The sequence below is a fragment of the Populus euphratica genome, unplaced genomic scaffold, assembly GCF_000495115.2.
Source record: "Populus euphratica unplaced genomic scaffold, PopEup_1.0 scaffold35.1, whole genome shotgun sequence".
Lineage (NCBI taxonomy): Eukaryota > Viridiplantae > Streptophyta > Magnoliopsida > Malpighiales > Salicaceae > Populus > Populus euphratica.
Genome location: NW_011499860.1, coordinates 2277301 through 2302624, shown reverse-complemented (window position 1 = coordinate 2302624; position 25324 = coordinate 2277301). Strand labels below are relative to the sequence as shown.

Genomic DNA, 25324 nt, shown 5'->3' with positions numbered 1-25324 from the left:
GGCTTTCTTGGTAGCCAGTGATGTAATTTTTTGGGATTGTTTTTATATGGGCTTTTGGTAGTCTAAACCCATTTGAATATGCTAGATTGTCTTCCTCTTTCTTTATTATTGTTATTATTTCTTTATTATTGTTATTATTTATTGTCATGGGAGCTAGTTTCTTCTTTTAAAATGGTTTGTGCTATTGATAATTTGAAATTACAACGTACAAACTCAGTACCTTGAGGTTTAATTTGTTTTTTATTAAAATTTCAATTTTATTATTATAAATTAATTTTTTAAATGTTTTTAAATTATTTTAATATATTATAAAAAAAAACATTTTACTGAAAGTGAGCTCATCATTAAATAATTATAATGACCATGCAAATTTCACTTTCTAGTACAAAAATATGCTAGTCCATGCCACACCTGTAAAATTGGGCCTCTCGAAGCTTTCGATTCGTTTTTAGGCGCTAGAGATATCGCCCACTACAACTCCAATTATAGTCTTGGAAACTAGTTTAAAACATTTTTACAGCTAGAATAAATAAGAAATAGAAGATATATTTTACATAATATTTTCGATAATGATTTTGTTTTACCCAAAAAAAAAATTATTTGAATGAATTAAATTTTTTAAAATTTACTAAACTAACGTATAATGAACGCTTTAAGATTAACAGGATTAACGTGTAAATTAATTCAAGGATTCTTTACAGTCGATTTAAAAAAGAAGAATAAGACCACAATGAAGGGGATTCTCTGTTCAGTTTGGTACATATGTTACAATTAAATGTTCTTTTTTATTATTTATTTAGATCAAGCTAAAAATACTCTTGCTGGATGCGCCTCCATCTTTCCAATTCAAACACGAAAAGGTAACCTGCAAGAATTTTGGAGTTGCATTATATAAAAATTAACACTACCAGGAACCAGAACGATAAAGATTAACTGACAGGAATAACCTGGAAAACAGCAAGTAAATAAACTACTATGTCATTATCAGTTTGAAGTTGTTTGGATTTATGTAGTTATAATGAGTTTGAATGAGGCGTGAAACCGCAAGAAAAAATGATATTAAATATGATTTATTGCTTGGGCCATATATGATGTTTGTAAGAACTAGTGAACGAAAACAGAAAATATATGCATGAGAATTAGTGTAACAAGCCAACCCTAGTGTAAGAAAAGCGCAAGGGCTGTCACAGTCCTGACAAGGATCAGCTGAGCTCATGCTCCTGGTATTGGTCACCAGAGAATCTGATGACTTGTCTGGTTCGAGCAAATGCCTTTGGCCTGCTGATAAATTCATCACCTGCCAAATAAAAACTGAACTCAAAATTGAGAGTGTGTGACAAGAAGGGACTGAAAATTCGAAAGGGATCTCGTAGTCTCACTTGCTGCTTCAATCGCCGGTTCTCTTCTACTAATTGCTCCCCCTACAAATTAACAAAAAATAATATGGAATTGAATAGACAGTGACCATGGTAATCATTTGATAATCCAAGAAAGTGTGGTAATAATATCAGTTTATGCTCATCATATATATGGCCGTGTTTGATTTTATTGATTCATGATTAAGTTTTGAATCTTAATTTATAATTTTTATGAATTTTTGCATGAATATCCTGAAAATGTTTGAAGTAAGGAATGTGACCTCGTTCTTGAGAGTATTGATCTCATTCATAATTTTACCCTCCTGAAGCAAATAGAAGTTGAAACATGTGTTAGGTATTGTGCAGAGTTTTTATCGTACCTAACCACTGAATCAAGAGAAGAAAAGACTACACAAACCTTTTCTTCCACGACGCGACACAAGCTTGTTTTGATTAATTTTTCTAATTTATGTAGTTCTTCCAAGTTCAATCCTTGTAGGTCTTCTCCCCTCACGTGCCTGTCATCAATGGATCATTATATGTCTCAGCATTGCAAATAGGAATGTTCATCTATTGTCGCAACAAGTATTAGTCATGTAAGTTTACCTCAGTTCACGGGTTTTCTCCGCTATTTCTTTGTTCAGCGTGGCATACACAGCACCATCAGGCTAAAAGGATAACAGAATATTGCCTTTATTTATTGCATAAACATGCTATCTTATGGAATTTAATAATGTTAGATTATTGAAATGAGATCTCCTCCTTCTTCAACTTGGTTCAAAGTTTCTGAATCAGATTATCTAGCGTAAAGTTGCAAGCCATCATCCATTTTACAAGTTCAAACCATAAAATCAATATCACATCCTATTTCAAAATCCTGAGTTATCATTCAGAGGCTGAGGCTTATGATCTAAGTCATAAGGACATGATTTGGATAGAGAACTTGAGCATGAATCACACTTATTATCTCTAATTGTTATAAAAACACTATAGCATGCAAATAGACTTATGATCTAAGTCAACACATGTTAGAGATGCAGCAAAACAAATTATACTTCTCTTCAACAATAAAAACATGCACATTTGAGTGAAAGAAAAGCTAGTGTCAAATAGAATTCAACCAAAATGCTTAAGTTATTATATGAAATCCCAAGATATAATTTATATTATTTCATAACACATCCCTTCAAATGAAAACCCTTTAAGTTTGAAATTTGAATAAATTCATACAATTTTGTGCTTAATTTTTAATAAATAAATAGAAATGGTAAGATTTCAAACCCATGGCCGCTTGGTCATCAAGACCCTGATATCATATCAAAGAACCAATTTAACTCAAAAACTTAAAAATATTAGGTGAAGTCTTCAGATATAATTTATATTATTCTCTAACGGTTAGGAAAATAATTTGATGGAAAATAACGAGAGAACAAAGAAAAACTAGTTATAATAAAATCTAGTCATGCACTTAATATTCAATCCACCTTGGTTAGCAAGCCAAAAAGAAAAGGAATTGTTGTTTACCCTTTATTCATTTCTTCCTATGATATTAAGAGCAATCTTCATATCGATGCAAATTCAAAAACTTGGTAAGCTAAAATATGAAAACTAATTACCTGCAGCTCAAGAGATGGTTGGCCGAACATGTCGATGTTCTTTAGATGTAGATTGCGCCTTTCAAGCACTTGCCCCACGCTTAAAGAACAAAAGGTAGACCAAGTCATTTCTTGAATTATTGATTATGAAGATTAGGTAAAAACTAGCTATTTATTGTTAGAAAAATTAATTGCTAGCTACTTGGACTGTTCCAAGTATTATTTTAGAAAATACCCTCTCTTTTCTAATTATAAGTATGTTCTTTCTACAATAATAAATAGAAAAATATCAATTGAAAGGTAGCTATCTCTTGTAAATAAAATCTCAGATGATGCACAAGCCAAGGGAAAAACCCTGGCTTCAAGGAGTCATAATGGTTAAGGCAGGGTGATCATCCAAAAACTTGGAAAATCCAAAAGGGAAAACAAAGTCCAAATAGAAAATGAAGAAGACTAGACATAGCGTCAACAGCAACATGAAAGACACGATTTAACTAGAATTGCGAAAGCAGAAAATTGAGGATGCAGAGAGAAAGGTTATCTAGTCAAGATACATCAAACAAAGCAAGAGAGATGATAACTTAACACAGACCAAACAGCAGCATCCACACAAACGTAAGAATGATTGGTTCCAGGAGCCAAACGACAGCAAAAGAATCTGAGATTGGAGACACAACAACAACAAATATCAATAGCAAAATACCCTATACATGAAGCTAGAAACGGAGGCTGGCCAAGATACACAAAAAAAACCCCACAAATAGCAGAAACCAAGAAGTGAGAATTCCATATGAAGTCAAGAGGGGAGAGGGGAATCCATGGTCATGATAAGACCAGCAAAAAGAAAAACACCTTCACTTTACCAGATAATTAGCAGGGAGAGGAAACTGAGTCTGACTAATCAAAAACAAGCAAATATTGTAACCAAAACCAGCCGCACCAACTCATGAAGTCAACTATTAACTCCACCAGACCACAGACTAATTACACAACAGGCAGAAAGCATGGCTGGGCAACAAAGTACAAGACCATCCACAAGATGCCTCCTAGCTAGTTATGATCCATGCGTAATTGATGAATCTTCTAAAGGCAAACTTAAACAACTAGCATCAGAAAATCTTGAATGGTAATGTGAAATTTATCTCAAGTGTCAAATATTGAGTAAACCCTAATATTGGATGCAACATCAATAACAAATCCTACAAGAAGCTTACAGTAGTAACTTGATCTAACAATAACAAACCCTAATCCATCCTTGCAAGCAAGTATGAAATGTTCATTAACTATACTTGTTGAACTCCCCAAAAAGAAAAGAAAAGAGTAGCTTAAAATAACAAGAAAAATGTATGTCTTATACTTTTTTAAGACAAATTATTTATTAGTACATTTTCCATATCTTTATATTTAACTTGAAAGTTTAGTTCTAATTTTTATACAAAATGTGAGATTATTTCTGGATTTTCCAAACCGATCCAAGGGTGGACATATATGAATGCATGAGAAAGGGGCAATTTTCCCCTTATATTCTTCAAATATTCATAGCAGCCCTTATAATAGTTTTTGAAACTTGTCCATCAGTCCATGTCACATGATAGCCACCATGTAATAGTCTACGAAATTATCCTTTACATGGGCTATTTTGTAATTATTTCAAATTCATTTTCGATTCAGTGGTTCTGCTTACATACAATATTACTTATTAGAGTAATTCTTTGCACCCTTACTCCAAATTCTAACTTTGCATGTGTGCCAAACCAAATAATTCATTAATCAGACACAAGAAGGATATAGCTGGAGTCAATTATTATCAATTAACCATAAAAGCTCATTAAATTCCTATATAAGAAAAAGAAATAAAGAGACACTGATATTTATTTTTATTTTTATTTTATAGGGGAAAACATAAAAATCAAGGTCATTGATAAAAAATACATAAAATCAAATTCAAATCATACAATATCATTTCATAATTTTACATGCAATAAAAAGGAAAACTTAACGTCTACAACTATATTGATCAAGTTCTAAGCAAAAAGTGATTGTTTTTTGAAAAATAATAAAATAAAAGTCAAACTTGAAATTAGCCATGAAACCCTAATTGGTGTTCATTTTAAATTCTCTACCCATCACATGCCTTTTATAAGCACATGTTACTAGGATTGAGATGCATCTACTAAAAATCAAGTTAAAACTTTAATTTTCATACTAAATATCAATTACTATTTTACATTTTTTTTTGTCAGAATGCAAATGCATTCTCTGTTTTGAAGAAAAACTACATATTAAGGGAAAATGTTTATTGAAATTGATTGATTGTTGGGATAAGCACCGAAAAGTTTATTTTTGAAAGATAAATGGCCAATTAAGTTCTATAATATTTTTGTTAGACCAATTAGTTCAGTTTTCAGATTTCTCTTTAAGGTAAGTTTATGTCTTATTATATTTTCATATAAAATTTTAAAAATAGATTAAAAAAATTATATGTCCTTTTTCATCTTAGAAAACATTTCCCAACAAGTTTTTTTAAGTAATTTGTTTTTCAAATGGTAATTTTTTAAATAAATAAAAATTTTCTTGAAAGATAAAATATAAAAATAAACTTATAGATCTTCAGAGTTGACCACAGAACTAGAACTAACTGGTAATTTGTCTTTAAAAAAAAAAAACTTACATATACTTTTATGTTAGTTGTTTCATTATAATTTTATTCACTTAGTTGTTACCCAATGCTAGATGGACTCAACATTTTATGATTAAAACTCCATTTCTTAAAAAACAATAACAAAATTAGGGCATGCTAGGCACGCATCAAGGCATCAACCACTCTGTCATCTTTGGATAGTGTATGCGGTTGACTCCTACTACTAAAAACATCATTCTCGGGTGTCATTAAATTCATCTCGGTGTCTTCTCCATATTAAGGTGGCGTGTGCAGAAAATGAAATTCTGGTTTGGCTTTGGCGGACATTTCTTTTTTTTTTTTCTTTTTTTGGTCCTTTCTCCCCCTCGATTTGTGCATCCTAACATGCAGTTTTCAAATCAACCCCTTAGCTTCTCTATGTTTTTTTTTCCTTATCTTTTGGTTAATATTTGTTTTATTTCAAGTAACTTATAAAAATGAAAATTTGCTTCAATTTTTTCGTATATTATTGACAGGTATTTTTTTACTGTTCGTGTCTTACCGGATATTGGGTTCTTCTTGCTTTTTTTCAAAACGCAATCGTAGCATGGGTTCCAGAACTCTAGTTCATCATTATAGGCAGATGTAATCAATGATCTTTGTCAAAGAATACGTATAGGTGGTGCTATATTAGCTTAGGGGCATTGAAGTTTCAGAATTTGACCGAAAATTTTCTGCAAAATGAAGGCCTTACCTAATCGAGTAGTCTATGCCCTATATTTTATGAGCACGTCCTTATAGTAAGTAGTGGTTTCTAGGTGCATAGAAAATGGCAAAAACAACTTAATGATATCAGTGGCTTTGGTCTCTCTTGGCAGAATAAACAATTACGACATTAAACCATAAATTTTTAAAGTTTCATATAGCAATTGAGCTAAAAAATCGACTAGAAAGAGAAGATATTACTAGATTGAATGTTATCCCTTCTATTCTCCACCCATACTAATTTCTCCCTAAAGCACTCCCCTCTCCTCTTCCCTTGAAATATATCATTTTGCTCACAGATATCGAGAGGTTCTATTGTGCATGTATTTCAACCATTCTCTTCTTTTTTTCAATTGAGATGAGAAAATGAAGACGAAAATAGCAAGATAATGAAAAAGAGAAGGACCTTGAGTTTGAGTACTCAAAAAGCTTGCCAGATGCAGAAAACACCATGAGAGCAATCTCAGCATCACATAGAGTTGAGAGTTCATAAGCTTTCTTGAAAAGCCCTCTTCTCCTCTTTGAGAAAGTAACTTGTCTTGCGATTGCGTCGTCTATCTTCTTGATCTCGATTTTCCTTCGAGTCATCTTCCCCGAGTAAAAGAAACAAAAATCCAACTAACCCTTCATGCAAAATCAACCAAGATAATTCATCACATACTGATCAAAATACAATCCCTAGGAGGATGAGAGAGACAGGGTAAAAAAACCGTAGACCTAGTGTTATATGCTCACTAATAGAGGACAATACCGATGTTTACAGGCAGAAAAATCAAAACCCCTTACAACATTGAATGAGAAAAAGCATGCACCATACATACTCAACAAGTATATTTACCAGGAAATCAATTTTTTCTTGAATGATATGTATGCACACATGTATTAAAATACATGAACAGAGAAGGAAGAAGGAGAAGAAAGAGTGATGATACAAAATAAAGAAACCTGGATCACTTCCTTACCAGAGAAGTCCCTCCAGAAGGAAAAACATCAACTGAAGATCTGGAGTTACAGTAATGAACAGCAGTGGATCTTAATTGCAAGAAATCAAGAAGGGATCTTTGGCTACAGAAAAATCAAACCACAAAAGGAGAGAGGGAGGGAGGGAGACAAAGGTATACTGCCAATTACAGAAAAAATAATTGAAGAAAGCAAGGGTCCATCGACCACTCAAAAGAACTCGCCTATATATGGAAAATTAAGAAAAACTTATCTTGCTCCAATAAAAGAAGGGCAAACTTTCCCCAAAGAATCTTGAAGTGAGTGAAAAAGTTAATAATAGTAATAATAATAATAATAATAATAATAATAATAATAATAACAATAAACACATAATCTAAATCATTTATTTCCGTCCTCCTTTAACTATTTTTTTTGGTGCAGTGACACTTCACAGAAAATCAACGTCAAGTCCCTCCACCAATGGTATTTATAGAGAGAAAAAGACGTTAACGGAGTCATCTCGACCTAGTCACGGTGTGCAATTTGCTCCCCGATTGTTTAATTATTATTTTTTAAGTTTTAAGGAGAATGCTTGGAAATCTAAAAAATAAATTAAAAAGAAAAGAAATGGAAAAGCTAATATTTAATTATTGTTGTGAATTTGCTTAGTGTTATTATTTATTTGTTCTCGAAGTTTTTTTCCATTATTTGTTCAACATCAATTAATTTTTTTCATTCACTTTTTTTTTCAAATTGAACCTACCACATTTAATTAATTTTAAATTAAATTTAATAATTTATTTATTTTGAATTTTTAGGCATTTCTCACAATATAGAAAAAAATTATGATATTAATTGATGATTGATTTGGTCAAATCAAATCAAATTTTCATAATTATATTTAATTAAAACTCTAGAAACCAAAATTGACGTTGAAGCTAACTTTTTATTTTTTTGTACTAAAGTCTACGCTCATTGTTTTATTTATTTAGCCTCCATATTTTTTATTTTTTTTAATCTTAAAAGTATTTTTATATTTTAATTCATAAATTTATTTTTTTATGTTTTAATCCTCAAGTCAAAGAGAGTGAAAGAATAAACATTATAGTATTTTTCTGGATTTATAACTAGTATTTTAAGTTCAAAATTGCTCTTTTTATTGTTATTAATAACTAGCTAAATTTCGTTCACAAAAAATAAAGAGTAAACAACTTAATTTGTTTTTGTTCTTAATTTTATGAATATATACGGTTAAAACACAATATATATTTGAAAAGAATTAGTGTAATGCTTGCGATAATAACATTTTTTTAATCCTTTACCTCTTTAGTAGAAATCTTAGCTTCTTCGCTATCAGGAATCCACCATTTCCTAAGGCATTGCATTCTCTTGGAAGCAAGGAATGTGATTCCTTCTAAAATGATGGGAATCACAATCCAAAGGCAAGAAAATGTGTTTTGAAATTAAATTCCCTATCATTAATATTTATTGGACCCATACAATCCTTACTTTCTAGCATTTCAATATGTTAGCTTTCAATAGTAGTAACATGGTTTTTTTTTAAGTTTGTGAATTAAAGATATTTTTAAGCTAGCTTTCGTGCATTATCAAAACCAAGCACACATCAAAATTAAAGAATTCATATAAATTTTACTAATAATTAAAAAATAAATACAACTAATTCCCTCAAAGTATAAAGTATAAAGTTATCTTTTGAAAATGTAGTATAAATTATGTTTTTTAAAATTTTTATTTTTATTAAAAATTAATTTTTTATGTCTCGAATTGAATTGTTTTGATGTATTAATCTCAAAAATAATTTTTAAAAATAAAAAAAAAATATTATTTTAATACATTTCAACATGAAAAATACTTTAAAAAATAACAATAATTATACTCTCAAACAGACTTACATCACTTCTATAATATTTTTATCGAGAATTAACTAAATGATATAATAATGTTTTTTTTCATATACATGTTCATATCAATGCCTATATCAATTTAGTCAAACATGACTATAGTTGACAATAGTGATAAAGTCAAACAAATCATCGTACTATTTTTATGGATATGTTTTGGGCTAAGTGTGTATCATTGATTTGATTGACGAATTAATTTGGGTTTTTCATATAAAAATTTTAAAAAATATTTTATACTTTTTTTTTATCTAAATTTCAATTTAGTTCCTTTATTTTTATAACAATAAGAAATTTTAGATTGATTATATGCTAATTTCTGCAATAAACAAGTATATTTTATTTTATTGGTCCTCAAGTATATTTTTAATTATATTGTTTAGTATGAATACTAGTATTTTAATTATTATCATAAATTTATCGGTTTTTTAAAATATTATTTAATTATTTTGTAAATTTTTGGACAATAGATCGAACCCACAACCTTCTAAATAAGGCTACAAAATCGTCGAGCCTGCAAAACTATGTCACATCTGTACAGTCAACAAAAAGCATGGAAAAACAAGCAATTTTCTTCTAGCTTTATGTTATGCTCCATGGGAACCCTAGTCTATTCATACGTAGCTATGGTCCCCATACGTAGCTATGGATAAACCAGCTAGCATCGCATGAAAGCTTGATTTTTAAATTATTCCATTCAGACGTATGTTCAAAAGGTTGATTCTATATATATATATATATATATATATAAGGCATTTAATAGTTTTTTAAATAAGTTATTCATTAAATCTTTTTCACTTAAAATGAAAAGGTACGTAAATTATTGTACTCTCCGATAAAAAAAATATTGTGCTTATATCACATCATCTTTTTTATTGAAAAGACCGAATCCAATCGTAATCAAAACTTAGACTTTTAAAAAAATATTTTTATAATAATGTTTGGGATGTTGCTATATAATGGATTACACATGATATAAGATTTGTATTCTCAAGATCTAAAAGTTATCTCCACCTTTATGTTACGGGTCAAATAAAAAAAAATAAAAAAACGTTATAAAGGAATGTTTACACTGCGGGAAACTCTTGAGAGTACTATTAAATTTAGTTCAAGAGATGAAATTTGAACCCGGCTTTCTACCTTTTCAAATTATTTTTTAATAAAAAAATTAACACTTGTAAAATCTAAAATCAATTTTATATTAAGATGTTTTATAAATTATGAGCATTATTTTCTAAATAAAAATCCATTATGGTGTTAGAATCAAATTTAAAATAAAATATCCAAACAGAGTAACAATGTTTTATTTATGGTTGAAGGAAAAACAATATTGATAAATATGATAAGTTGATATAAAAAAATGAATTAAAAATCTTTAAAAAAAAACATAAACTTCATGTTAATTATATATCCATAATTTAATTAGCATATAAAAAATATCCATAGAAACTCTTTAACATTATTATTAAATTCAGTTTAATAGGTCAAACTTTAAAAACTAAAAATTAATTTAAATTGATAAAATCTTGTAAACTTATATTTACCATTTCAAGCAAGATGAAGATGAAGGTCAAAGAACATAGTAATGCAATTTCTTTCATCCAAAGAAAATATTTGACACTAAAATTAATTTTTTTTGTGGTTATAATTAGTGTCAAATGATTATTCTCTCTCTTATCGTTATTTTTAAGTCAGTTTATCATCTCTCTAATTCAAGAAGTAAGAAAATGAAAAAAAAAGTTAACCAAAATAAAAATTGTAAATTTTTCTCATATTTTATATTTTAGTCTCTGTCTCTATATGTTGTATATTTACCATAATTTAAAGCATTGCTAATTATTTATTTATTTATTTATTAAGATCAAGCTAAAAATACTTGGATTGAGAGTGGCTAGAAATACTTGAAACCCTGCTCTTCACAAATCGCAGTCATGGCATGAAAAACCGAGTTCCCTACGCCCACAGAACATGACAAACTTGATTTAGCAAGAAAAGGTATCAAGTCACATTGATATTTGGTTAAAATTAATTTGAAACACAAATTTTCCCATCCACTGCACTATCTTTGAAGAGCATGTAAAATGAATAAAAGAAAGATGGAGATGCTAGTAACATGTATGTAGACAGACATTTTACTTCCATGCACTAGTATTGCTGCTGCTGCGGGCACTAAGCAAGAGCAAGGAGAGATGCAGACACAAGAAGAATCATTCTAAGCCCCACAGATCGAAGAGTCATGGAACCCATCATTTCACTTTTACATACAGTGGAAGCAACTCCCTGTTATTTAACAAGTTCCTCCAGTCCACTGTAAAACTTTCTTCATCTCTAGCAGCTAATCATGCAGCAAGCCATTAAACAAAGAGAACCAAGCTAGGAGGCTAAAATATGTATGCAACTGAAAGAAAATGGTGTGCGTGTCTACATATGGACCCAATATATAATGAAAGGGTGTGGATTGAACCAATGAAATTGTTGTTATTGCCCTGAAGGCCTGAACCAGGAAGGATAGATCATCCTTTGCACGTAGGAGTGTGTGTATGAAAAAAAACACAATGGATCAGTCAATAAAATTTGCAACCGGGCACGGAAGCCGTTGTTACCCTGTATGAAAGCAGGGAATCTTACCGATGACAGGCTGGATCATACCTCTCACATAAAAGAAGTTGAGGGATGGGAAATCATTATCAATACTCTGTGAATGGTTTGCTAATATCTAGATCAGATCATGAGCAGGGCATGCAAAAAATGAAGGATATGGTCTGCATGCAATGATGTAAATGAACATACATGAAATTCGGTGAGTAGCACAGCATAAACAGGCTGCTCGTTGAGTAGCACCAAGAAAATGGGAAGGATAAAACTGAATGAGGCTACGAATAACAAGATGGATTAATGGCTCAGAAACTACACTTCAAAGAAATTAACTGTCATAAATAGACAATAATGATTGTTCGGGCATTAAAAATTGCATTGGGAGCAGTGCTTCACAGGGAAACCTCATGTACAAGAGTGAGAGCAACAGATGGTACCTGAGTAGCTCAAAGGAGTCCCAACTTCACTGCTCACAAAATAAGGGTTGCATGACGACGTCACATTTAGGAAACTCATTCCCCTCTCACAGAATATTCCTCGTGTATTATATACAGTTGAGGAGCTGGTCAACCTACATGCTTTTCAGAATTAAGATTATGATCCTGGGCAGGACTTTAATGCAATATTAATCATGGAACGATAGAAAGAGATGCAGCAAAGCTAGAACGAAAGGCAACACTTCACCAAGTCTACAAGAGCATAGCTGTGAACAACTAGGCATATCCAAGAGAAAGTAAGGGATAAGCCTAGCACAAAGGTAATGCAAGGTTTGTGGACTGGAATGAAGCTAATAGGGCTGCAGACTGCATCTGTTATTGCTGGACCAGGATTAAAAATTGATGCACAACTCAAAAGTGTATTGTAAGCGCTTCAATCAGTTTAGCAACTTCAACAACACACTTTTCAACAACATGAAATCATTTAAGATCTTTGAAAAAAAATCCCGAAAAAATGTAGAGGCTTTATTCCATTTTATAATGAAATTTTATAGTTCTGAAATGCCTAATAAACTCCGTGGTTCTTGAAACATGCTTCTCTGATATACCTTGAAAGTCTCATAAGTAGCATCCCTAAAGGAACCATTTTCACCATGTTGTCCACATACGCCCTCCAGTATGTTGTGATATTGATTTTTTATTTTATCTTACACGCAAACACTGAGCATATGTATGGCACAGCAAGTTGCAGCTGTGGCAACCTCTCTCATAAATTTCATGGAAACCTGAACTGCATATCAGTGTTGTCGAAAGGCACTCCAGGTGAGGCCCCAGCACCTTTATTGGCCTCTGGCGTTGGATTTCAATGAAGCGCCGCAAGGCGAGCACCTGGTCAGTGGGTGCAATGCGTTAAGGCTAGCGCCTGCTTGAAGTTATTTTTATGTTGGATTTTTCTTCTTTTTCTTTTTTAACTGACTTATGTTTTTATCTATTTTGCTTTTTAATCTATTTGATTACTCACTACTTTAAATTATCTTATTTTGTTTTAAGGGTGAAAAATATAGCTTTACATGGCTATGTTATGGTATTTTATATTTTCTATCTTAATTGGGAAGATGTATATTTTAAATTTATATAATATAATATTACTTTTTATTTAATTTATAGCACATCGCCTTGGTTCATTCGGGCGAGAGTCATGGCATTTTACAGGCTTGGAGCCTTGTAGCGCCTTTCGCCTTTCACAACACTGCAGCATATCTTATCGTTTAAGTTACTGCCTTTCGTTTATAATCTAGAACTATAACAAAGGGAGGGAAAGTGGACATTAAAGACTACAATATCTCCTCTGGTCATTTCCTTATTTTCATCACTCAACTATACAGAAGAGTACCGATTGAAAATCTAGAAAAAGCAACCTATCAATCAGAGATGAAATAACATATGCATCAAGCAAACTTATTCAGAAAACTTAATGGAAGTAAAGAAATAAAAGTGCAGCAAAACAGCTACAAAAAAAAAAATTACGCACATATGAAAAAAATTTCCGCGACAGATAAAAGACTATGCAAGGTTCAGTGATGACAGACCTCAGTCATTCGTTGAACTGAATATTTTAGCACTGCTACTTGCGACCACCAAACCCTCACCAACATCAAAGTCTAGACAGAAGAAATAAACCATTCCAGATAGTTAAGAAGTAACTAGAATCAAATGAAATAAGATTAAATTTCAACAAGAAGGCAATTCTGCAAACATCATGCAGAAAAAACAACAATGCCTGCAAAACAAATATTAGATTTCAACTACAAATTAGTTGTGCAGACAAAATGCCAATAACTCTACATGATCATGCTACAACATTGCAATAAACAGCTACAACAAGGTAAAAACAAAAACGATGGGCCTTACATCACAAAGTAGCCTTCACCATATCATCCCCTACGACCGAAAGTATGGGCACGGTACTCAAAAACTCATCAAGACCCTCAAAAAACCCGATCCCTTCAATATTATCCTCCTCCTCATTCCCAGGCCCATTCCTTTGACTTGGTCCAGGCGCAGCCTCATCCACCTCATTACTAAACATCACATTCAAATCCAACTTCCCCAGATCTTTTGCAGCCTTCTTCTTCCCGCTACTCCCTTCCCCTTTTCCCACGACCTCCTCTGGCACGCTACCCCCGCCATCACTATCCAAATTTTGAATATTTCCTGTCCCTGCCCCCGCCTCCTTCAGTCCTTCATTAGGCAATTTCTTCACTTTTTTATCGAGAGTTCCTTTCCCCTTGGCATTTTTTGCCTTCTTTCTCATATTTCTACCCCACTCATCACCAGAATCAGACTCCTCTTCACTTGGGTCAGAGATATCTATATACACATCATCTTTATATATCACTTTTTGCTTCGATTTATTATACATTTTACCACCACTATGAACAGCATCACCAGCTTGGAATGGAGTGGCAAACATTGCCGAAAAATGGCGACCAATTACTACCAAAACCATTAGCTCCTTTCTCATTATTACCAGAAAATCCCAATGGAAAAAATCCCCAGCAGCAAAAACATGCATCTTTACCAGTCACCGGCGGTGCTGGTATCATGACAGCATGAAATGCCCTCCTACAACTATGGCACCTCAGAATACACTCCTCGTAAGCTTTTGGATACTCATAAAGTATATAACAATAAGGACACGCAGTCCATAAACTCGGTGCCTCTGGCTCACTCGTACTCGTCTTCCTAGCTGACGGAGTTACATGCGTTGTCTCAATGACAGCAGCAGCGGTGGTGGGAGCTTTGAGCTTAGTCACTCGCCGGGTCGAACCAGCGACACTCCGCTTTGGAACTGATCGAGTTAGCCCAATCACAACTTCTGGCCAAGTTGGCTCCTTGGGAGTCTTGGACGGAGTTGACTGCTTTGGTGGCTCGGTAGCGGCCTTCAGCAGGGTAGGCTGCTTAGTTGGCTCAGTAGCGGCCTTAAGCGGGGTAGGTTGCTGAGTTGGCTCAGTTGGCTTCCGCTGAGGAGTTGATTGCTTAGTTGGCTCAGTAGCGGCCTTCAGCGGGGGAGGCTGATGAGTTGGCTCAGTGGGCTTCTGCTGAGGTTGTCGCCAAGCTGGCTCCGGGTGGTTTCTTTGCTGAGTTTGCGGCCGAAGTTAATCCAAGGGTTGGGGCTGAGTGGGGAACCGAACAGAAGACTCGGGCATCCTCGGCGTTGTGAACAGCGGGACTGGCCGAATCGGCTCTGGAGCATACGGCGCTTGCTGTTGAAATGGTGAAGGTGGCAGTTGCTGAGTCACAAGAAGACCGAGCTGACTCGGTTGCAACTCATGATCATACATTGCTTTCTTAGCAGGATTGGAAATAACGAGCCAAGCCTCCGACACAAGCTCGAACGCCTGATCAGCAAAGAGCAGCGTATTACTCGTCGGATTGAGCAATAAGGCGAGTTTCCGATACTGATTCGCAATGAGTTCGAGATCCTGAGTAAACCGACCAAGTTGGAGAATCGTATAGTAATCATAGTAGTGGTTGTTCTCAACGCATAACTCTCCGGCAAGAAGAGTGTCGGCAACGGCGATGATTTGGTCAGCGAATTGATAGAGTTTCGGGTCGGATTCTCGGGATCGGATCGCAAAGCTCTTAGCCCCGTGCAAGTCACGTGCGGCTAAGAGTTTCACTGATATAGATAACCCCCGTTCTGCTTCTACTCTGTAACCGTTTCCTCCTGCGCTGCTGCTCCCGTCCATTTCTTTTTATTTCTCTCTCTAAAAATACTTTCTCTCTCTACAAATTTATTGGTCTGTTATTTTAGTGGGCGAGGAGGAGGAAAACTTGAATTTTTTGAGTAGACGAAAAAGAACTGGAAGTTTTAGAGGAACTACGTAAATTGTCTGCCTTGAGGGATTTGAGGAGGGGTTGTTTTGGTCATTTCGTATATGTCCACGGTTTTGTCGTGTCGAAGGGAAATGGGAATGGTTGACTGTTGAGGGGTGTTTTGGTCATATAAGGAGGGAAAAGTGGTGTTTCTGTTTGTTAACGGGGATTTAAAAGGGGGTTATATTGGTCGTTAAAAAGTGTTGAGACAGCTAGTCAGCTACGGTCAAAATTTAAAAAACAAACCCGACCGTGAGACCTCCCTGGAACATGGCTATTAACCCATACCAGCCCGACAAGTTAATACGAAATTCAGTTAATTTGATTGCTAAATCAGTTTGGATTTGTTAAAAAATCAGTTGGTGTAATGATATTGTTAAACTTGGTAAGTCTCATAACCTTGATAATTTTGACAAGCTAAGATTGTTAAACTTGGTAAGTCAACTCATAACCTTGATAATTTTGACAAGCTAGAATGATATCTGGATTTTTTTAAAGTATAAAATTTTTTTTAGTTTTTTTAGTTGATTATTAATATTTTTTAAAGCCTCTTATATAAATATTAAAAAATATTTTATTTTTTTATTATGAAATTTAAAATTTATTATTATATATATACTCTACGTTTTAAATAAAAAAATTATGTTTATATCCTCTATGTTTACAAGAAAAAAATTATTTTTTTAATATGAAATAAAAAATATTTTAATTTAAATATTTTAAATTTAAAAAGATAACAAGATATTTTTTCCATGTGGGATTTGAAGCCCGTTAATATATATATATATATATATATATATATATATTTACAAGAAAAAAGTTATATTTTTTTAATATGAAATTTGAAATTTATTAATATAGGTACTTTTATATTCTAAAAAAAAATTATTTTTTCAATATGAAATTTGAAGTTATTTCTTATATATATTCCATGTTTATAAGAAAAAAGTTATAACTTTTAAATGTGGAATAAAAAACCTTTTAATTTAAATACTTCAACTTAAAAGGATAACATGATATTTTTTTAATGTGAGATTTAAAACCTTTTAATATATATACTATATGTTCATAAAAAAATAATATTTTTTAAATATAGGATTTGAAATAAATTAGTATATTATACTCTTATGTTTCTAAGAAAAGTTATTTTTTCAATGTGGAATTTGAAGCCATTTCATATATATACTTCATATTTACACGAAAAAAAATTATATTTTTCAATATAGGATAAAAAAACCTTTTAAATATTTTAACTTAAAAGGATAACATAATATATTTTTACCTTTTAAATATTTCAACTTAAAAGGATAATATAATATATTTTTAATATAAAATTTAAAATCTTTATATATATTCTATGTTCACAAGAAAAAAATTATATTTTTTCAATGTGAAGTAAAAAAAATTTGTATTTAAATACTTCAATTTAAAAATAAAATATAATATATTTTTAATTTAAGAAAGTATTTTGGTTATTTTTAGAGGAAACGAGGGTAGTGGTTTCCTTGTGATGTTTTTGTTTTTAATACATGGGTAGATTAATATTAAGGATTAATTTTTTTATCTCATCTTTTTTGGTTGAGTTGTAAAGCCTGGATTGGTGTAAAATCTTTCAAAGAGTAAAAAGAAGGTTAAGAGATGTGAAAGTGAGAGTGTCTAAGAGTATAATAGTCATTAAAATTAAGAAATTATATGGTCAATTTAAACTTGGTGACAAATGTTAAGGACTGAAGAAAAAAAGACTAGTTTTTTTTTTATTTGTTAATTTTGTTAGAAGTGATGTTATTAAACCTGGTTTCGTTTAGTTTGAGTTTAAAAAGAAATTGGTGGGAGTTAGAGTTAACCTAGTCAAAATTTGTTTTAATTTTTTAATAAAAAAATTGAAATAGTATTATTAATTTTTTTTAAAAGAAAACAACTAATGTTGTTTTAGTTAATCTAAATTAATATACTTAATCCATAATCTAAAATTTAAATCGAGTTATAAGCTAAACTAGATTTTATAATTTTAATTTATAATAAGTATAGAAAAATAAACATAAGCTTCTTTAAGTAAAAATATTGTTATTTAAAATTACATTCCAAACAATATTCCATGAAAATTTGAAATTTTATTTGTTTAAAATTATTTTTTTATATTTTTAAATTTTTTTAATATGTTAATATTAAAAATTATTTTTAAAAAATAAAAAAATATTTTAATATATTTCTAAAAAAAATAAACAATTGTTCTGCTTTGCAGTGTCGTTGATTGCATTACGATTCAGGCATCAATAGTACATATACCGGAGAGGAACTATGTAGCCTAGACAAATAATAGGCCTCTCAAAGATGGTGTTTGGCTACTCAGCTAAGGCTGTATTTTATTGAAAACATAATTAGTAATCATTTGGTAATGAAAAACAAAAAAATTGTTTATGAGTCCCATATTTAGAATGGAGGTAATGAAAAACAACAAATTATGCATCTTAATTATTGTTTATTGAACAGTGTAATTGACATGAATAGTATATATTAATAACATAAATAGTACAATTTTTTTATATTGTTTCCGTTTTTTTAGTATGTTAAATTTTTTAATATTTTTTTTAAAAAATACTTGTTTAAAGTAAATTAAATTCACTCGTACTATGATGTGAATAATATTTTTTTTCCTGAAAAACTAGTATATAGTGAATTAAATTCACTCGCACTATAATATCAATTTTATACCTGATAATATTTTATCTATACTAAAAAATTTATGAAAACTGTAGTTCTTATCGGATGAATTTTGTACGTAATGGAATTATAAATAGTTTAATGGAACAATAAAAAATATTTTATATAAAGTATTTTTTATTTCATGATGTAATTGAAGTAATTAATTCTACAATATTTAAACTTAAAACCATCAATATTAATATATATTTTTTGAAATTATTTTATAATCTCAATTTCAAAAGTATTCTTAACCAAACACATTAAACTACTTTTTTTTCGACCTCAATTTCAACCGCAGTTTTAACCAAACACCTATTTGTTCAAGACAACCTTAATTAAAAATATTTTTTATAAAATAATTTTTTTCAAGCCATAACCACAACAGTTACCGCAATACCAAACACACCCAAAAGGCTTAACATCTAGCTTCCCCCAATAGTTTATAGGCTTGACTAGGTCTATTGACTCTTCTCCATTCCATCCATATCAAAAAAAAATAATTTTAACTTTTATACATGTAGTATCCATATAAAAAAATAATTTTAACTTTTATACATGTATAGGTTTTATTAAGGTTTTTTTTTTTCCTTTGATGAACTAAGAAAAAATTTTAAATGTAAAAAAAAAACTTGACTCGTGTATTTAATTGAAGTAGTTAATAATTATTTGTGCAAAATTAAATAGCTTTTATTTTTTGTAATTTTATTTTTTAGTATTATATTATTAAACTTTGAATTTTATGATTTTTAAACATTTTTAATTTGCTGAGATAACCATGTTGACATAAGTTTTTTTTTCCTTAATTTTTTTATAAAATTAATTTTTTTCATCAATTTTATAATTTGGCATTAAGTTGTTGTGCTTGATCTTTGTTATTCTTAGATTTTATTTGTGTTAAGTTATCTTGAGAGTGGGAAAGTAAAGTTAACTTGAATTAACTTCTTTTATATATATATATATATATATATATATATATTAAACTTTAATTTTTTCACTAGTTTTTTCTTTTGAAATTTTATTTTTTATTATAATTTCATACGGCGAGTTATGGGTTAAACAAGCAGTTAGGGTTGACTCAAATTTTTTTCTTTGACATTATATTTTTTAAAATTGTCTTTTCTTATCCTTTGATGTTGGGTTATTAGACATTGAGCCTTGCAAAATAAATTTTTGTGAGTTATTTTGATTTTATATCTCTAGTTGTGTGCTAGTAAAGTTAACCTAAATTTGCTCAAAAAATTATTATTATATAATAATATAGTTTTGAAACTCAGCTCAGCGGGTTGACTCAAGACCCGGGCCAGGGTTGAGACTGGGTTAAGTTGAAGAAAAAACAGGGAAAAGACAAACTGGTGTGGCCCAGCTAACCCGACGGTGTGACTCGATAAAACTTGATTAGAAACCTGATTGCAGCTCGTTAGTTTTTTTTTACTAAAACAATCCAGTTAAAACTAGAAACCCCGGCTTTGGACCCGATCGGCCACCTAGTCGAGTATAAAAACTATAGATGATTTTAGTAAGTACAAGAATAAGCCGAGATAGTCTCCTTGTTTTGCAAGCCATTTATGGTATTACTAGATTATTTGCATGAACTACATTACATTAAATTAGAGGATAGATCATTTTTTTTTTGAAGTAAGAATAAATATCAAGTATTGCTAATGTTTTTCTAGTAAAAAAATTAAATTATATATAAGTTATTTTGATATAATTTGATTAACTTGATAAGTTTAAAAACAATATAAACAATAGGTAAAATATAGTTTAACTCAAAAAGTTCAAGATGCTATTTTTTAAAAATATTAAGACAATAACATATAGAATTGGCTTGAATTAACTAGATTAACCTGTCAAATTCACGATTTAAGTTATGAGACTATAATAACCCCATATAAATCAAATTAAAATAAATCATGAAATTTAATTCATAACAAACTTAATATTGAAAAAAAGAAGATAAAAAAATGATTTAAGTCAACTCAAGTTTATTTACCAAACTAACAACCACGGTTATGAGATTAAAATAACCTAGTAAAAAGTAAATCATAACAAATTATAAAGTCTAATTCTCAATTAACTCAATATTAAATGATGAGACTGAAAAGATCTCAATTAAAAAGAAAACAAAATGGCTTGAGATAATTTGGGCTAATCTGTCAAATACAAATTAAAATAAATTATAAAGTTCAATTCCCAGTAAAATTAACTTATCAAATTCTTAACATGAGTCATGAGATTATAATACAACCTGCAATAAATTATGAATAAACCAAATATTAAAGAAAAAAATTAAAATAAAATAGATTTTTTTTATAAAAAATATTATTACAACTAATAGTATTTTATAATGAGAAGTATAATAAAACAAGATTTCCATGAGAATAACATTTTTAATTATGAAAATTGTTTCCCTTTAAAATAAATAAAATATTTTACTAATATAAATATTCAATTCAGTTTATATATTTTTTAATTAATTAATAGTTTTAAAATTAAAATTTTAAATTGCCGTACCGAGGATATTTCTCCAAACCATTAGAATTAGTGATGTGATATATACATGATTAATATCATATAAAAAATAATCGTGAGGTAGAAAGGAGAACTAGTTCAGCATGTCCTAACCTTTTAGACTATTTCTCTAATCTTTTCTTAAAAGTTTAATCTCTCAATTTGTTTTTATATTTTGTAATTTGAGTGTTTGATTTTTTATTTTTATTTTGTTTGATACTTAGCTCTTTATTCTATTTATTTGATTATATTTGATTTTTTTTTAATTTAAGTTCTCTTTGACAACCAACTTTGAAAATATTAAAATGAACAGGATCGATTGACATATGACAGTCCCTAAGTAACATATTAAAAAAAGCAGGACTTGCCCGTATTTATTGAGAAATAAAATAAAATAATTCATAAAATAAAATAGGTGATAGAATTTGAAAGAAAAAGGAAACAATATTAATATTTTGTTTGTTCTTCTTTATTTTCCTTTTTCAATTTATTGCACCTGTTTTGTTTTGTTTTATATACACGAGAGGGACCCACCTTTATCTACGTGTCAGTTAATCCCGACCACATTAATATTTTCAAACCTCAAGTGAAAGAGGATGCTAAAATAAAAAAAATAAAAAAAATCAAAGGTTGATAAACTATTTTCAAATCAAAGGAAATGATTTAACACAACCATAGATATAAGAACATATTGGAATTAAATATACCAAAATATTTTTCTCATCCCTTAAACCCTTAGGGAATAATACTAAAATTTTTTATTTTTATATTTTAAAAGTATTTTTAAAAAGATTTAAATTTTTTTTATTTTTTCTTTACTTTAAAATAATTTTTTTTTATGTTTTTAGATTATTTTGAAGAGCTAATATAAAAAATATTTTTTTGATATTTTTTTGAATAAAACACACTTTAAAAAGTAGCTACAACCACATTACCTAATAGGTTAAACAATATTAAAGATGAGAAAAATAAATTATTGGATCATACCAAGTTATTATAAAAAATATTCAAACTTGTGGGTAAAATAATATAAATGCCTTTCACATTTTATCATTTACTTGTTTTTTTTTATCCTCATATAGTTTTTAGACAATTGCATAATTTTAGGGTTAAATTAAAATAATTATTTAAATTTTTGACCAAGAACAATGTTGAAAATAGAAGGATCAAATTGAAAAAAACAAATGAAAATAGATGGCCCTTTCAAAATCCTATGAAAAAGTACACTTTGGTTGTTATACTTTTTAAATTATAAGCTTTTGGTCCTTAATTTTTTTGACAGTTTTATTTTGGACCAAAACTTTATTTTTATTATTTTTAGTCAGTAAAACCAATAGCGGGTGTTACAAGATCAGATATCTACAACCACATTTATTTCTTGAAATTTCAATTTATTTTTTACTTAAATATTACTTATTATTTACTTGTTTCTCACATAAAATTATAAGATTTTTTTTAATATGTATAGCCTCGGACAATATCTTTTTCTTTGATTTTATTAAATTGTTTTCATGTGTGTGTTTGTCTATATTACTGTTTGATTAAATAAATAATGTATTCTAAAAAACAAAATTATTAAATACAATTTAATATATGACTCGTGTTATAAGATTAAATATCTTAATTTATATTTATCTATTTATTTTAAAAGTTTAGTCTTTAGTTATCATTAATAATTTTTTTTTTTACATTTTATGGCTTGAATAATCTTTGATTAAAGAAATATAATTATTAAATATAATTGGATACATAGCCCATATTGTAAGATGTTTATCTTTTTATTTTTTAAGTTTAGTCTTTATTTATCATTAAAGGTTTTTTTTTCATTTATTGGGACTGATAATTTTTTATTTATTTAATTCAATATATGCATAAGGTTTTTAATTTTTGATTGAGAACGTTTTATGAAAAAAAAATGAGAAACTTATATATATTTATTATTTTGGTAAAAAATAAAACTATTTAACCTGAGCACTAACTCAAATAACTAGTTGGTTCAAGTGATGATGTGGTAAAATTAAATGACGATATCTCGTGTTAAGTAATGGAAGGACTGTTCTGTTACGTGGCTGGAGAAAGAAGGACTGGCTTCCCCCAAGTGAGGTTTTCAGATTTGTTAATTGTGTACGTGTACAAGAAAAGGCAAGGGCATACTTTTTTTTAAAAAGTATTTTTAAAAGCTTTAAATTATTTTTTTGGGAATTTTTGAATTATTTTATAAATTAATATACAAAAATAAAAAAATTATTTTAATACTTTACAAGTAAAAAAACTCGTTAAAAACAACATCTACAGTAATATAAAAAATGCTCTAATTGTATAGAGTACAATCATAGTATAAATTATAGCTGTTAAATTTGATCTGACTTTGTAAATTGATTTAAAAAACCTGAGATTTAGAGCCTAAATGATGTAATTAAAAATAAAAGATAACTATAGTTGTTAAAACTAAACACTCTCAAGAATATTATAACAATAAAAAGATACTCAAATGATCAAAATATATAATCTTTTATTCATTATAGTCTTAATCGCCAAAAAGCTATCCCAACTTTTTATATATTAAAAAATAAAAAATTCTATTAGTATTAAATAAAGAATAAAAATAGAAAACATATTTCTTTTCAAATAGAAAAACTAAACAAACCTAACAATATTGAATAAGAAAAAATAAAATAAAAATTTCTATACTTAAAAGAAGAAAAAAAATAACTAATAAAAATTTGTTTTCCTAAAAAAGTTTGCATTGGATTTTTTGGATTGGAAAGAATTCTTCCTTAAATTTCAATTAATATTGAATAATTTTTTTTTTAATAGAAAAAAAAGGAATAAAATTTTTAAGATATCCTTTTAATGAGAGTCCATAGCTCCTCGCCGCTAAGTAAATATGGATAGAAATAAATCTCAACATTAGAGGATGACATAAATATAAATATGGCATGGTAGCCATTAATCCATTTTCCCTTTCAAATTGCTTTAAAAATTAGAGGTAAGCATTTGCACGAAATAGAATTTTTTTTTTAAAAAATAGAGTTAAAAAATAGAAAACAACACGACATTACTATCACTGCAAATCCAAATTCAAATTATATAACATTTAATATATTGATCCCTCACTCGTATTCATCTTTAATATTAATTATAATTAATATTTATTGATATTATTATTATTTTCATGCTGACAATATACTAATATGATATACTAGTATGACAATATACTAACATGATCCAATCGGAATTTAAATCTTGATTTTTCTAGATAATCTATTATATATTAAATATTTTTAAACAAAATGTAAAAAATAAATAAAAAAGTCATTTCATTCTCTTGCTTTCCTTTTTTTCCCCTTCCTACAGTAGCTTTTTTTTTTATTACCTCTGAGGCTGTTTATAACCAATTTTATTAGTGCAGTAGTGCAATTTTAATTCAATTAATAAATAATTTAAATTAATATATTTTAAAAATAGAATTTAATTGATTTTATTTTCTATAATATCTCATTATCTTTATTTTATTCTTTGCAAGATCTTTAATAACATAGATAAGTAGATGATTATTTTGAACAAAAATTAGTATTAATATTGATTTCCCCTCTATAATATAATAAATAGAAAGACATTGGTTTTTCTTTTTTAATATAGTAAATAAAGGGGTTGGTTTCTAATTTATTTTTATATATTTTTTAAATTTAATTTCATTTTAAATTCATGATATTCAATATGGTTTCGAAATTTTATTAATTTAATTTAATTTAGTGAGTTATGATTAGAATCTATTTGACATGTAAAAAATAATTTTTTATTTAAAAATATATTAAAATAATTATTTTTATTTTTTATATTTTTATACTAATACATCCAAATATATATATATAGATGTCGGAATCAAGTACCAGCCAGTACTTGCCTAGTTGGAAACTCCATGCAACACAAACACGGTTGGATCTTTACTTGGGTTTCTCCGTCTTTCTTGGAGACAAAAACAAGTGTTTCTTTCTTG

At 29.2% G+C, this 25324-nt stretch overlaps 2 protein-coding genes across 4 annotated transcripts; both read right to left on the bottom strand.

Moving 5' to 3' along the window:
- Window positions 1–612: 612 nt before the first annotated feature.
- Window positions 613–7428, bottom strand: LOC105124651 (MADS-box protein JOINTLESS-like). Of its 3 annotated transcripts, XM_011024755.1 has the most exons (9): window positions 7301–7428; window positions 6745–6962; window positions 2975–3053; window positions 1965–2026; window positions 1777–1876; window positions 1640–1681; window positions 1380–1421; window positions 1158–1297; window positions 613–865 (listed from the first exon to the last, which is right to left on the bottom strand). In XM_011024755.1, exons 2-9 carry the CDS (start codon window positions 6924–6926, stop codon window positions 847–849), a joined length of 666 nt encoding a protein of 221 aa, XP_011023057.1. In that variant the 5' UTR covers window positions 6927–6962; window positions 7301–7428; the 3' UTR covers window positions 613–846. The 3 variants fall into 3 exon arrangements, with proteins under 3 accessions (XP_011023057.1, XP_011023055.1, XP_011023056.1); XM_011024753.1 differs by lacking the exon at window positions 613–865 and having other exon boundaries at window positions 953–1297; XM_011024754.1 differs by lacking the exon at window positions 613–865 and having other exon boundaries at window positions 953–1297; window positions 6745–6956.
- A 3730-nt stretch (window positions 7429–11158) lies between these two features.
- On the bottom strand, window positions 11159–16096 carry LOC105124648 (uncharacterized). Its single transcript, XM_011024750.1, is given in 4 exon segments — window positions 11159–12365; window positions 13821–13892; window positions 14143–14713; window positions 14715–16096. Coding segments are annotated over 2 exon segments (1839 nt in total). The 5' UTR covers window positions 15984–16096; the 3' UTR covers window positions 11159–12365; window positions 13821–13892; window position 14143.
- Window positions 16097–25324: the final 9228 nt, after the last annotated feature.